This window comes from Galeopterus variegatus, unplaced genomic scaffold (assembly GCF_000696425.1).
Source record: "Galeopterus variegatus unplaced genomic scaffold, G_variegatus-3.0.2 Scaffold2349, whole genome shotgun sequence".
In the NCBI taxonomy this organism is placed as follows: Eukaryota; Metazoa; Chordata; class Mammalia; order Dermoptera; family Cynocephalidae; genus Galeopterus; species Galeopterus variegatus.
Window position 1 is genome coordinate 278757 of NW_007728460.1, and position 15247 is coordinate 294003.

General features: G+C 37.7%; 1 protein-coding gene across 1 annotated transcript in view; it reads left to right on the plus strand.

Annotated features, from left to right (window-relative positions):
* The window catches only part of PREX2 (phosphatidylinositol-3,4,5-trisphosphate-dependent Rac exchange factor 2), a 164851-nt gene extending 149918 nt beyond the window's left edge, over window positions 1-14933 (plus strand). The window contains exons 22-25 of the mRNA XM_008581413.1: window positions 1826-2010; window positions 4223-4384; window positions 13396-13618; window positions 14722-14933. Coding sequence (XP_008579635.1) covers window positions 1826-2010; window positions 4223-4384; window positions 13396-13618; window positions 14722-14933 — 782 coding nt within the window. The remainder of the gene's footprint in view (window positions 1-1825; window positions 2011-4222; window positions 4385-13395; window positions 13619-14721) is intronic.
* Window positions 14934-15247: the final 314 nt, after the last annotated feature.

Consider the following 15247-nt stretch of genomic DNA (forward strand, 5'->3'; position numbering starts at 1 on the left):
TGGTGTCCCCCCCCCCCCCACCAATTCTTCAACTGTCTGGACGCCAGCTGGGTGTCCTACAATTCAATTCAATTCTAACATTAACTACTGGGAGTTAGCACAGACTCCTCAAGTTAAGGGCTCAGTCCCACTCTACTGTCCCCATTTCAGATGCCTGTCCCAAGTCTCAAGTTTTTACCTGTATTTCTGACCAACTGGCTATAGATTCAGGGGATTCCCACACCCCCTCCTTGGGTTCAATAATTTGCTGGAATGGAAGACACTTCACTTACTATTTTTTGTTTATTATTAAGGGTATAAAATAAACAGCCAGATGAAGAGGTGGTGCATAGGGTGAGCTCCGGAAGAGTCCTGAGCACAGGAGGTCTGTCTCTATGGCGTTGGGGGTGTGCCACCTTCCTGACATGTGGACTTATTTGTCAGCTTGAAAGCTCTCTTAATCATGTCATTTAGGGGTTTTTATGGAGGTTCCATTCCGTAGACATGGTTGATTAACACCGGCCATTGGTAATTGAATCCAATCTCTAGCCCCTCTCCCCTCACCAGAGGTTTGGGGGTGGGGCTGAGAGTTCCTACCCCTTAATCACATGGTTGGTTCCTCTGACAACCAGCCTTATCGTGAATATGTAGGTTCTCTAAGAGTCACCTCATTAGCATAAACTCTGAAAGGGGCTTGTTATGAATAACAAAAGATGCTCTTGTATCACGCAGTAAATTGCAAGGATTCTAACTCTTTGTCAAGAACTGGGGCCAAAGACCAAGAAAGACCAAATAAGATCTCTGCACACTCATCATATGGGGGGTACTTAGGAAAAGCTGTTTTTCCTCCACTCCTGGAAGGCTGCGTGCACCATCAGTAATATCTCAACGTCACTGGAACAGTAAGGTTGTTATGATAAGACATGACGTTATTTATTCAAACCATGACAAATCTCAAGACCTTATTGTGAAGCTTTTATTCCTCATTTGGAATAAATCAGCATCGGTGCCACATTGACAGATAGATTGGTTGATATGATGCTCTGGAAATTTATTTGTAGTTTTTCCAGGACTTAATTAATTTATGGTAAATCAATTTTCTACTTTGCCTATCTAATATTTACTGTATACTCTATCCTAGGGCTTTGTTGTTTTAAGTAAACTAATATTCTATTTTTGCTTAATTAATATTTACTGTTAGGTTTCCCAGCAGTTTCTTACTTGAGATTTTAGGTGTTTTTTTTTGTTTTTTTTCCAGTTGACTGATTGCAGTCTAAAAAACAATAGGCTGACATTCCAGATGGAAATTTTATTATAGTGAACAATAAAACAATTTTCTCAATGAACTCTCTCCAAAAGACGTTTTTTGGGAAACTTCAGGCATCCTCTCTGCTGAAGAAATGATTCCAGCATATCTTTTCTGCTTCTTCAATATGGCCTTCTTTATGTATTTTTTTTCCTGCTTTGAGAAAATACTCATCCAATGTTTGAGGCAGTTTTAGAAATCCTAACTTTAAGTTATGCATGCTTTTAATGAAAAAATGCAAAATTGCATGTATAATGTTTATGCTGGTATAAATAGGTAGACATTTGGTTCACAGATAAAAGTGGATGTACAAAGATAAGGCTAGTCATGTTAGATGGTGAGGTTTGGATCACTCAAGTATATGCTTTTTTCAAAATGTTCTTATTTTTTAAAATGTTAACAAGAATAGATGCTTCCTTTGGCACACCAGATTTAACCATCTTTTAAAGACCTCTTTAAAAACTGTTCAAAGAGACCCAAAATTATTTGAGTAGAGTAGCCCTTCATGAATTTGCTGAACTCAAATTGTCTTTGTTCCAGAGGTAATCGACAAGTTCAACACCATGGCCATCATTGACGGGAAAAAGGAGCATGTGAGCCTGACGGTGGATAACGTCCACCTGGAGTACGGGGTGGTGTACGAGTATGACAGCACAGCTGGGATAAAGTGCAATGTGGTGGAGAAGATGATCGAGCCCAAAGGCTTCTTCAGCCTGACTGCCAAGGTATGAGTGACCCCGGGAAACAAAGTTCTTTGTTCTACATGAAGCACTGAAACCCTCCCCCACCCTCACTTTTAAAAATGTAAATAGCTGTACATGTTGCAGCTATCAACTTATACAACTTCTTCTGATTTTTACTTTTTCCCTGTTATTCGGTATGTGTACAGTCTTCTTTTATTGATCCTTTGGAGCGCAGTGTTGAGTGAGATGGAACTCTTGCCTAGGCAAGTGTTAGCTGAAATAGCAAAGGCTTCACTGAACTTATTTAGTTTGCTGCTGGTACCTTTTTAAATTTTTTATTTTCAGTGTATGTAATCCTCTGAAGAGTATTTGAAGTCATGAAATACATTATAAGAAATTTCAAATTCTGCCAAGTGTCGTGTTTATTTCATAAAATTTCAGGAAGCTTAGAGATCAGTTTATGAATAGATCCTCAGAAATTGATATAATTCTCATTTGGGAAGGAAATCACCATAAGGCCCTTGGAAGATGGGGAGGGAAGAAGGGAGTCTTCATCCAAATGGATAAAACATGTGATGAAGAGGTGACTCTGCTTGCTTTTTATGGCCCTCCTACAGGGGAAATCAATCAGATTCCTACTGTATCCTGCTGCAGTGTTTCATCCTGCGTTTATAGCATCCTGTGAGAATTCAGACATTACAAGTTAAAAAATGGGATGTAGCTCCCCTACCTTCATTTTAATTCTTATTTCAAATATGTATAATTCAGATAGATTTAGAATTTATAACACACATTTTAAAAATTTTTAGTGGGAGAAAATAATGTAGAGACCAAATGAACTTTTTAAAAAATAATTACTTTAGTTTTGTGTTTTATGTTCTGAAAGTCAACTTAAAAAAATCCCATCATTCTGATGATATTGTACCACTGTATGTATCTATTGATATGAAATACATATTTCCAAAATGCAACCCCTTCCCAACTGCATTGTACTATTAATGGGATCCATGTAAGAGTTTGGGACCAGGTTATTATAATTATTTTATTTCATTTTCCAGCTATTTCAAGTTTACAAAATTACATGGATTTTTTCTGTATGTGACAACTGTATAAGTAATACTGCAAATATCACTTTCATTTTACACATGAAGAAAAGAATCTCAAAAACTTTAAGAAATTTAGCCAAGAATACACTGCCAATGATAAAGTCAGCTCTAATTTCTAAAAAAGTGATTAAACAAATAACTCATGCTCCACATTTAGCATAAGAGGGAAGTGGAGGTGGTAAGAAAGCTTGAATAAACATAATATCTATACATTTTATATATGTTTTATAATAGAGTATTATAAAAATATCAGTTAAGGGTATAATCAATCCTTGTGACCTCAGAACAATCATAAATGCTACCTATCAGTATACCACATCATTAATATTCAATTCATTGGAAATTGTAGTGATCTGTGGTGTGCACGTGCACACACACACACTGCCTTACAACTGGTTCAGGTAGTCAAAAAGATTTAGTAATTGAAAACATTGTACAGATGCTTTTATTTGATGCTTTTATCAGCTAGAGCCCAGGCACTGCAAATAACATTAATTTGTGTTTTACCAAGATCACTTTTCATTTATTAATTCCTTCAGCAAGCTTTTGTGAAATGCACTCTCCATGCTGGGCTCTCATTGACAAGCAAGGATGCTATTGGTTTTCCTTAGTTTTTTTGTTCTAATAACAAACTGAGAAAAAAAAAATGTTCTGAGTGACTCCGACTAAAATATAGGAGGTGTATTCCCACATCAGAATGTACTGATTTATCCAGCAGGGAGTTGACAAGCAAGGATGCTATTGGTTTTCCTTAGTTTTTTTGTTCTAATAACAAACTGAGAAAAAAAAAATGTTCTGAGTGATTCCGACTAAAATATAGGAGGTGTATTCCCACATCAGAATGTACTGATTTATCCAGCAGGGAGTCTTTGAAGTCCACTCGCCTCCGCGGGCAGGCTTTTATAGCCAGCAGAAGGCACAAGCAGAGATTCCAAACAGGCAGGACAGATTACTTCACTGACAGTGTCTCACTGAGCATAAAAATCCTGGGCAGCTTCTGAGAAAGAGCGGTAGGAATGTCACCCTGTCTTGTTAACTTATGACAATTTTATGTGGCTGCTTAATGAAGATTTTTTTCTTGTTTTGTTTTGCGTGCGTGCGTGTGTGTGTGTGTGTGTGTGTGTGTGTGTGTGTGTGTATCATTACAGATTCTTGAAGCCCTGGCTAAAAGTGATGATCATTTTGTACAAAACTGTGCCAGCCTTAATTCTCTAAATGAAGTGATCCCTACTGATCTCCAGAGTAAATTCAGTGCTGTTTGCAGTGAAAGAATTGAGCACATATGTCAGAGAATATCCAGTTATAAAAAGGTAAAGGTTCAATAGAATTTACATGTAGTTATTATTGAAATTATTATTTAAATGTCAAATTTAATCAAATTTAAATCTCGATATTTTCTTTACGTATTTGAATGTACCAGCTTATTGAAATAATAACATTTATACAATATTTTCGAGTGTTCTAATGCCTTTACATTCATTATCTCATTTGATTTTTGCGAGCCTGTAAGCTACATTATTATTCCACATTTTCAAAATATAGGGACTGAGGTCTAAAGAATTAATTTTATTTGGTGGTAAAAAATAAAGCCAAGGCTTTAAATGCAACCCCCCTAATTATAAAGTCAAATTTTAAACTTATAGTATGGCTCTTCTTTCTTTTTTCACCCAAAAAAGGGAACAAAAGCCTTCAATCAGAAAGTACATGGAACATGGGCTGTTTTAAATTGATTAGTTAATTCATTTGACATTTATTCTGGGGGCACCTTCTGTGTGCCAAGCACCAGGAATATAGCAGAGAACGAGACAGACAAGATCTCTCCTCTCACGATGCTCACATTTGTGTGGGGGAGATAGCATAGAAGGAAATACACATAAATCCCTACAAAGGGGGAAAATCAAATACTGAAAAGAGTTATGAGGAAATCAAAACAGGGAAGCTGGGTGGGAAGTGCCAGGTGGTACCTTTAGACTGGGTGGCTAGAGAAAGCGTCTTGGAGAAAGCTGTATGTGAACCGTGAGTAGAAGTCTCCATTTCATCTGGAGGGGCAGCATCCAAGCAGAAGGAGAAGCACGGAGGACCCAAAGAAGAAAGAAGGCCAGGGTGGCCAGGGGAGGTGGCCAGTCATAAGGTCAGAGGCATAGTCACCAGTCCTGAAGGGCTGTGGAAGCTTTGTACACTTTGGAACTCTGGAAGGAGTTTGGATTTTATTCTTATATCAGTGGAAACCAAATGGAAGGTTTTAAACAGGGATGACATCATTTGATATAGGTCATGAAACATCATGCTTTTGTAGGAATGGGTTGCAGGGGACAAGAATGGACAAAATAGACACCAACAGGGAGCTACTGTAGTCAGCTGAACGATAATGGTAGTTCAGACTGCAGAGAAGATGGAGGAGATAGAAAATTGGATGGATCTGGGAATATATTTTGGAGGTAGAATTAGTGGAAATTGGTCTTCAAAACATTTCCTATAACAGATTTTTAAATTTTTTCTACTTATATCAATAGAAGGCTAATCAATTAAATTATTTCCCTCAAAATGAGGCTGGTTGCTTAAAATCTGGTACAGCCACACTAGGAAATATTATTTATCTTGATGTATATGAGGATGAGTTAACTAACTGTATGTGTTTTATCTTCTTGATATGGCAAGTGAAAATAAACCCATATATGTCCGTACATGTTTGTAGGAGGGTAGGGTGTGCACAAATGAAAGGCCAAGGGACCGTCAGTGTTGGTTACCGCAGGTTGAGTGAGACAAGGGGAAAGGGTTCATTCAGTTTTTCTTTAAAGCACTTCATATAGTGTTTGGCTTGTTAAATTGAGTGTGCATTGCTATTGCAATTTTTAAAAAGTCCATTCACATGAAGAAAAATGAGAGTCAAGACCACCGCTTAATTGTCGTGTCAGTTAATCCTCTTCCCAGGATTGCTGAGCCCAGTTCGTCTATTTGAGAAAGATTCCATGAATGCCCCTTGCTGGAGAAGAAGTACCTGAGAATCTCTTTTCCTTCTGCTTTCTCTGTGAGATGGAGTCAAGACCACCGCTTAATTGTCGTGTCAGTTAATCCTCTTCCCAGGATTGCTGAGCCCAGTTCGTCTATTTGAGAAAGATTCCATGAGTGCCCCTTGCTGGAGAAGAAGTACCTGAGAATCTCTTTTCCTTCTGCTTTCTCTGTGAGATGTGACAGTGCTTTGAAGTAAAATTTAAAAGCTCTAAAATGCAAATTAGTACTATTCTCCTTTTGAACACTTGAAAAAGAGAATCATTTTACTTCAGAGATCGTGTATAAGATGTGATAGGGGTTCAGGCAGATTTGGGATGTCAAACTGGTCATTTGTGTTATTTCTCTTTCCTTTTTTGCTTTTCTTCCTTCTTCTCTCTTCTTTCATACAACAAAAACAGTGGAAGTAGCTTAAAAAGTATACATGGAAAAAGGTAAATTACATTAGGATTAGGGTTTATTAGCTGATGAATTGATTCAGCCACTTTAAGAAGGCCTAGGACAATGTAGGCTTAAACAAGATAGATTTATTTCTCACTCACATAAAAGTCCAACCTGACATAGGGATCAGCTACCTTCTGTATTTTCGCACTTTCCTCTTCTGCAAGGTCATAGCTGGCTCACCACTACCATGCTTAAGGTATAACTCCTCAGAATGGGGAAAAAAGAAGAAGAGAGTCAAGTTTCCTTTTGAGGGCGTGACCTAGAAGTTGTACACATCACTCCTGTTCACACACAGTAAGTCATTTAGCGAAAGGGAGGCTGGGAAATCTAGTCTCAAGCTGGGCATCCACGTGCCCAACTAAAACTCAGGGAATTTTATTAGTAAAAGGGAAAAGGGAGAATGGATATTGGAGGAAAATGATCAGTGTCTGCTGTACAGTAAAGCTATATTAAAATAGATAGTATAGACCACCAGGGAAAGGGGTCATAGGTAAGCAGGTCCCAAGATTCTGTTTAGTTGCTGAAGTTGAATGCTGTATTTGGCCTTTAGCTTTCTGGTAGCTAAATGAAAAGGAAAACACAGCTTATTACATATTTATCAGTATCTTTGGGAAATATGCATGTTTCTTAAGAGAAGCATAGCTTTTCTTAGGCTGAGTTTTAAAAGAAACATTTCACACTGGATTTCATAGAGGCAACACCAAGAAATGTCATCGACGGTACCCATAAACATAACCCTGCAAAAGAAGAGATAAAACAAAAAAGAGTTTGTTTTGTGTGATGGATATTTTTAATGCTCTCTTTAATGAAAGTCAGTGGAATAGATTCAAAACTCAATTTCATGAAAGCAAATATGTTGTAGGATCGGGCAGGAAGAATAGGGGAATATTTATTAATGTGTGCCTTTAATTTGGGCGATAGGGACTTATGGAAGAGTTAACTGAGGATGCCTGCCCTCTCTTATTTACAGTCTAACTGGCAGGAACGGTCAAAACATGGGAAGTAAGCAATAATAATAATGTCTACTTAACCCCTTAGGAGGTGCTATCATGAACGGTTGAACATGCTGGTCTCTCATATCCTGGTTTCTATGATGGTGCTTTCTAGAGTCATGTAGCACACAGCAGTTTTTGACAGTCTACTACCAGGTATCAGGCATTACAGGAAAAATTGTATGGTTTGCCTACATTGTATAATCTTCCCCGGTTGAACATGCTGGTCTCTCATATCCTGGTTTCTATGATGGTGCTTTCTAGAGTCATGTAGCACACAGCAGTTTTTGAGTCTGCTACCAGGTATCAGGCATTACAGGAAAAATTGTATGGTTTGCCTACATTGTATAATCTTCCCAAAACAGTGTTATGAGACTCACATTACCCATTTCGCTGATGAAGTGACTGAACTTCAGAGTGGTCAAGAAACTTGTTCAAAGGCACTCAGCTGGGGACAGGAATGGAATTTGAACCTCACTCCCTTTTATTCTAAAGCTGATTTCTGTTCGTTTACCTGTATTTGACACTGTGTTGCACAGCTTATGTGCTAAACAGTATGGTTCTGACTGAGCAATAGGATTTCAGTAAAGATAAAAATCATTGTGAATTGAATTGTCAGCAAGCAGTAGCCCCCCTGTAAGTTGGGAAGATCTGTCATAGTGAAGGGGAGGAGAGATGGCATTCAAGTAAAGAGAGATAGCATAAGTAAAGGCAAAGTTGTAGAAATGAAACTGATCTTATTAGTGAAGAATTGGCATACTGCTCGAACTAGAAAGGAGGATTTGAGTTGGATGCCATTAAAAAGGAAAACTGACAAAAGCAGGTTTTCCAGTGATATATTGGAGTAGGATAATAATCACATTTGTTTGTAAGAAAATCACTTTGACAGCAGTATAGAGAAAGTACTGGTAGGAGAGGAGTGAAAGTGGTGAGGTTGGTAAGCAGCCTTTTCTACCTGTGGAGGTGCAGGTTGATGGGACTTAGACTGGTGTAGAAGTATTTGGAGGTGGAGAGAAAAGGATCAATGCCGGCTGTGCGTAGGAGGCAGAACACACACAGCTTCATGAAGACTTGGTTATGGTACATGAAGAAACTGTAATTCCTTGGTCTCTAACAAAAATATAGTTTACAATAAACAGGAGTGTATGTTGTGGGGGGTTAAAAGCATTAGTACAGGGTTTCCCCGAAATGTTGGAGATTCTCAAAAAATCAATCTGGTGAATGAGAAGGTTGTTCCATTTGCTCATAAGTAACTGGGATGCTGGAAGCTTTTAAGGCAGAGATGGACAGGCTAATGGGCAGTGGTTTTAGATGATAAAAATAATATCACTAAATTACAGAAAGCTCTTTTATGTACATTATTATTGTTTGAGTCTTAAAACAGCCGTGTGTACTGACTTTTAGTATCCTGATTCTTTCTTGGGATATTAAGAATTTGCCTGAGGTCATAGGGCCAGCAAGTAGCAGACCAAATGTCAGTCCTATGGAATGCTGTCTGGCTTATTTTTATTTTAATTTAGAAATAAAAAGAAACATCTAGTCAAACAGGGCCTAGGTGCTTTAAAAGCTTTCCTTTTCATCTTCCCACTTGACCATAAACATACTTAAAATAATTAGCTGTCTTTTGGACTAGAGAAGCAGAGTCACAATAAGAAAATATTTCAAAGATCTTTCCAATTTGAATAAGACATAGATACCTAAGATGACAGTCTTAATAGGTCATATAAAGTTAGCTCCATTTATGCATCAAACCCATGTCAACAGAAATCATAGCATCTGTGAATATAGATTTTAATTTTCACATATTTACTCTTAAACTATTATTAGCAACATATTTTTCTTCTGCATGAAGGCTTCACCACTCCTCTTTTTTTGTGAAATAAAATGTATCCATAGAAACTAAAATCTCTAAAAGGCTGCCTTTACTTTATTTTGACTCTAAAAGTTTTAGGTTTTAAAAATAGAAACCAGTTGATTTCTACAGTTTCTATAGCCAGGCTGCTATAGATTTCTTGGCCAGCTGTACAGGCCACAGATGTTTTTTGGCACATGCATGAGACAAGATTAAATCTTACCAGAGACCTGAATGAATCCTAAACAAGCATTTATTCTCCGTAGAGCATGACTTGTAGGTGATTCGAACGTAAAACTATGATGCCTCTTTTGTAGGAACTCTCTCACCCTAAATTGTCCTGGGAACCCTTTTTAATTCTAGAGTCATTCTTCTGCTTTAGAATAATTCTGTAATTGAACTTATTTTGGGTATTGGGGGTAATTCCTAGATATAAATATTTAATATGTATTCAAAAGATAGTGGAAGCCTTACTTTGAAGATTCCAAGTACTTTCACTTAAGAAAGCCACATAATCCTCAAACTGATATATGGACTGGGAAAATTGTGGGTAAAATTCTTCCCCATGTCCCCTTCCCCCGAAAGGCAGTCCAAACCAAAACTTTTATGACTCCATGCCAAAGAGGTTTTACACTTAATTGAAGTGGGAGACTATCTGCAAAATAATAGCTTACCTTTGTGTTTGTTTTTTATAACAGAATACCTGAAACTGGGTAATTTATAAAGAAATAGAATTTATTTCTTACAGTTCTGGAGGCTGGTAAGTCCAAGGTCCTGAAGGCGCATCTGATGAGGGCCTTTTTCTACAGTGAGGCAGGATTTCACATGGCGAGAATGGGCTGAGCAAGTGGGCTAACCTCCTCACTTGCTCTCCTTTTAAAGCCATTAGAATCACGCCCATGACCACCCATTAAACCATCAATGGATTAATCCATTCATGAAGGTACAGACCTCACAATCTGATCACCTCTAAACGCCCCACCTTTCAATTACTGTAGTAGGATTTCCCACCCTCTTAATACTGTTACAATGGAGATTGTTTCCAGTGTGTTTAGGGGGGGACATTCAGTCCACAGCATTGTGTATTATTTCTGACTTTTAGTCAAGTGACTATAATTTGATTTTAAATGTGTTGCCTTGGTCAATAATTCATGAATTAGCTACCAATATATTAAAAACCTGAACGTTAATTTCCAAGAATTGTTTATTCTTGTCAGTATACAAATGTGCTTTAATATCACCTATATTAAAAATAAGGACTTTTCTTGACCCTCACATTTCTCTCTCTCTACTCTTCCATTTATTTGATCTCTCTTCTGAAAGAGCTATCTATACCTGCTGTCTATACCTGCTGTCTCACTCTCTCACCTTTATTTTCTTCAAAACACCCAGTTGGACTCTGGTCCCCTCTATCTAATTGAAGTATGTATACATACATTGTGTATTGTACATATACATACATTGTGTACATATGGTACATATAATTATAATATGTTTTATATATGGCAATAATGTTACATGTTTTTTCCCATGTTCTCTATTAGACCGTGGGCTCCATGAGGGCAAGGGCTGCATCTGCAGCATTTAGCACAGGGTCTGGCATAGACGCCTCTCTTCCTATTTTTAAGTGGTTGGATAATTGGTTAAAATGGAAGAAGGCAAAAGAAGAGTAACTTCCTATTATGATGGATGGTGTGACTTAATAAAATTGATTGCTGTGCCTTTCTGTGTGTCTTGGGAGTTTTATCTGAGACTGTTATCCTGCAATAATAGTGGAAAAGAACTTCCAACTGAAGTTTTGCATCTGCCCTTAAATTCTAGCTCTGTCTCTTACAAGTCTCCAGCTCACAATTTCTTTAGTAGTGAAGTGAGGGGGATACACCAGGAGTTCTCTAAATTCCTTCCTGTCTTTTAGTGTCCAGGATATTTTTACCATACATTTTTATCAAATCTGTTAGTAATTTTGTTAATAATTTTCTGCATTTTAGTCCAGTTCCATGTAGATTCCTACTGTGTGCTAGCACTTTGCTGAACTTCTGACAAGTGATTTGAGAACAGTTTAAGTTGCATATTATATCTATGACTGTGTGTATGTATATAAAAACATTTATAATAATGTCTGTATGTAGAAATAAGAGAGGCCATGTTCTTTTTTTTTTTTTTTTTCCTTTTTGTTTTTTTTCATGACCGGCAACGGATCGCAACCCTCAGTGTCGCGCCCGTACTGGACCGGGACCGGCAACGGGATCGCAACCCTCGGTGTTGCACCCGCACCTCGCTCAGCCAGTGAGCGGCCGGTCTGTATGTGGGATCCGAACCCTCGGCGGGAGCGCCGCCAAGCTCCCAAGCGGTGCACTGTAACAGTGCGCCACCACGCCGGCCAGAGAGGCCATGCTCTAATGTTGAGTTTATATTAGATGTAATTCGTGATATTTATTTAAATATTTTGATATTTATTCTTGAATTTAACCTAAAAAAGTTAGACAATGACCAGTGTTAGTCTTAATATTCAATTTTGTTCAATCCCCATGTTATTACTCTACTAGTAGAATAAATAGGCCAGATTATGGTTATAGTTTTCAAGCGAGATGAGAACATAGGGATTATTTAAGCCATATCCCTTATTTTACTAAGAGTGACAAAAAGACGGTGATTTTCCTAACATCATATTTTTTATTGTGACAGCCATGACTAGAACACAGGTAGTCAGTGACTCAGTCCTTTGGTTTTGAGACTACAGTACATTTCAGCTCTATGAGATACCTATTTATGGTGTACAAGACAGGCGTAGGTATGATCCTCATGGAGTTTACCACCTGCTATAGGAGCTAGAGATAAGGTAATTATTTTTAATGATAAGGAGGGCTACAGTGTGCTGTAACCTAGTGTGTGGCCAGGGAAATTGAACCTAGGGTAAGGCTCAGGAAGGCCTTTTGATGATTTGATGGAACTTGAAGATGAATAGGAAAAAGTTCAGAAATGAGGAAAGAAGACCATTCTAGGCACACTGAACAACCTTTACAAAGGTCCAGAGTGAGTAGGTGGTGTGCAAGGGGAACTAGGTGAAGTCCAGAGGGAGCTGAGGGAGCCACGGGGAGGGAGCTTGAGACAGATCAGCTAGGTGAGGACCAGGCTTGGAGCAGCTTTCTAGACCATGGCAAGGAGTGGATGGATTGGAATGGAAACCCACTGCAAGGTTTGAAGCAATGGGGTGGCTCCTCTTGGAAGTTGTATAAATCATTTGAGTGTCACGTGATTCTCAGTGACACAGAAGCAGAGTGCATGCCACTCTTAAGGCTGGTCCTGACCCCGGTGCTCAGCAGTGATTAGCAGGAGGCATGGGAGGTACAGTTGTCCTGCCATTCTGGGTCACCACCACCACACCTTGCTGTCTGACCTGTACACAGATTCATGCTTTGGATTGGCTTTATGACAAAGTTTGGAATTATCTCATCTTCTTCCACTTTTGACCTGATAGCTACCCTATTTTGCCACCTTACCTTGCTTTAGAGATCTTGTTTTTATCCTGGTGTCCTGGAACACCAATTTCTCTATCAGACTCTCCCAGCTGCTGGGAACCTGTGGATTTGAGTTGGTCACTGAAATTCATTTCTTTTAGCCCCTAGCTTGCAATCAGAGTTTCAGAGAAAGTATGTGCATTTGCTGCTTATACTACTTTTCTCTATTAAGAATATTTGGGTTTTGAAGTAATTTAATTTCTAACAAGTTTTAATTTATTTCACTCATTCCAATTGCTATAATTTAATTTTCTTTTGATTTTGTTATGCACGATGCAAATGAAATATTTGAGTTATTACTGTGTGTTCAACTGCATTTTATTTCTTTTTTTATTAAGAATATTTGGGTTTTGAAGTAATTTAATTTCTAACAAGTTTTAATTTATTTCACTCATTCCAGTTGCTATAATTTAATTTTCTTTTGATTTTGTTACGCACGATGCAAATGAAATATTTGAGTTATTACTGTGTGTTCAACTGCATTTTATTTCTTTTTTAATTTGCAGTTTTCTCGTGTACTGAAGAATAGAGCCTGGCCCACTTTTAAACAGGCCAAATCTAAAATCTCCCCTCTACACAGCAGTGATTTCTGCCCTACCAATTGCCATGTCAATGTGATGGAAGTTTCTTATCCCAAAACATCAACCTCCCTGGGGAGTGCATTTGGTGTTCAGTTGGACAGTAGGAAGCATAATTCTCATGACAAAGAAAATAAATCTTCTGAGCAAGGTATACTAGCTTTTGAAACTTTATCAACTCATGAAAAGTAATGTAGGCAATCATAGCTATTTCTGCATTCCTGAAATCTGATAGATTCCTGCTGTGTAAGCAGTCCTGAACTTTTATGAAGGAAGGATTCCTCACTATAATTATGTTGACTACTATGCATACGTGTACTTTGAATGAAAATGGAGTTAGGAATTTTTATTATTTTATCTCGTAAGAAGGACGATTGCTTTTGTCTTCTTTATGCACGTGATAGGCACAGCTCATCTTGCCGTTAAAGTCACTAATCTGAAATGGCCCTGTAACTTTGAGAAACAATGTCAGAGGAGCAGCTGCAAGGATGTCTAATGCCATTCTGCACCATTGCAATAGGACTAGGGATTGAACTGTCTTCTTAGCTTTTAATTATAACTCTCCACAAGCTTTAATTTCTGAATTAAGTTCAGCATTGGATCGGCATTCTATTTTACGTAATCTTAGACTTCTAAAATTAATTGGAATGTATAAAGAAAATGTGATGTATACATACAGTGGAATATTATTCAGCCTTAAAAAGAAAAAAAACCTGTAATTTCTGACAGCATGCGTGAACCTGCGGGACATGATATTAAGTGACATAAGCCAGACACAATGACAAATACCGCATGATCTCATTCATATGTGGAATCTAAAAAAGTTGATCTTATAGAAGTATAGAGTAGAATGGTGGTTACCAGAGGCTGGAGTAGTTGGTGGGGGGCTGGAGGGGGTGGGAAAGGTTGGGGAGATATTGATCAAAGGATGCAAAATTTCAATTAGAAAGGACTAAGTTCAAGAGATTTTTTGTACAACTTGGTGACCGTAGTTAACAATATTGTATTCTTGAAAAATGCTGAGAGTGGATGTAAGTATTCTCACCAGAAAAATGATAACTATGAAGTAATGCATATGTTAATTACCCAGACTTAGTCATTCCACAGTGTATGTATGCTTCAAAACGTCATATTATACACAGTAAATACATACAATTTTTCTTCAATTATAAAATAAATAAAGTTAATTGGACTGCATTGCTATTGTAAGTTAAAGGTAATAAATATTACTATGGAATGATTTTAATTCCCCAGGGAAACTGAGTCCTATGGTGTACATTCAGCATACAATTACAACCATGGCGGCCCCTTCAGGTTTGTCACTGGGACAGCAAGATGGTCATGGGCTCAGATATTTGTTAAAAGAAGAAGATTTAGAAACCCAAGATATCTATCAGAAACTGCTGGGGAAACTCCAGACTGCACTGAAAGAGGTGGAGATGTGTGTTTGTCAAATCGATGAGTAAGTATTTTATAAGGCACTTTTAAGTTTGCCTAATAAAATAGCTGTAGAAAATGTGACTTTTGAAAAACCCATTCTCTCTTTAGTTTTTGGAAATGTGGGAGATTTGTGCTGATCATATAGATCCTCTTCATCTAATACCTTCAAAACAATTTTTAAAAATGGCAAGCATATATAGATATATATTTTAAATAAGCTTTTAATATCGGGAGAAAATAACAAAATTCTGTCTTATAGGAAAACACTAAGCAAGTCTCACTGTGAAAATATTACCTTGAAAAATATGTTTGGAAGACTACTAACTATGGGGATTTACTC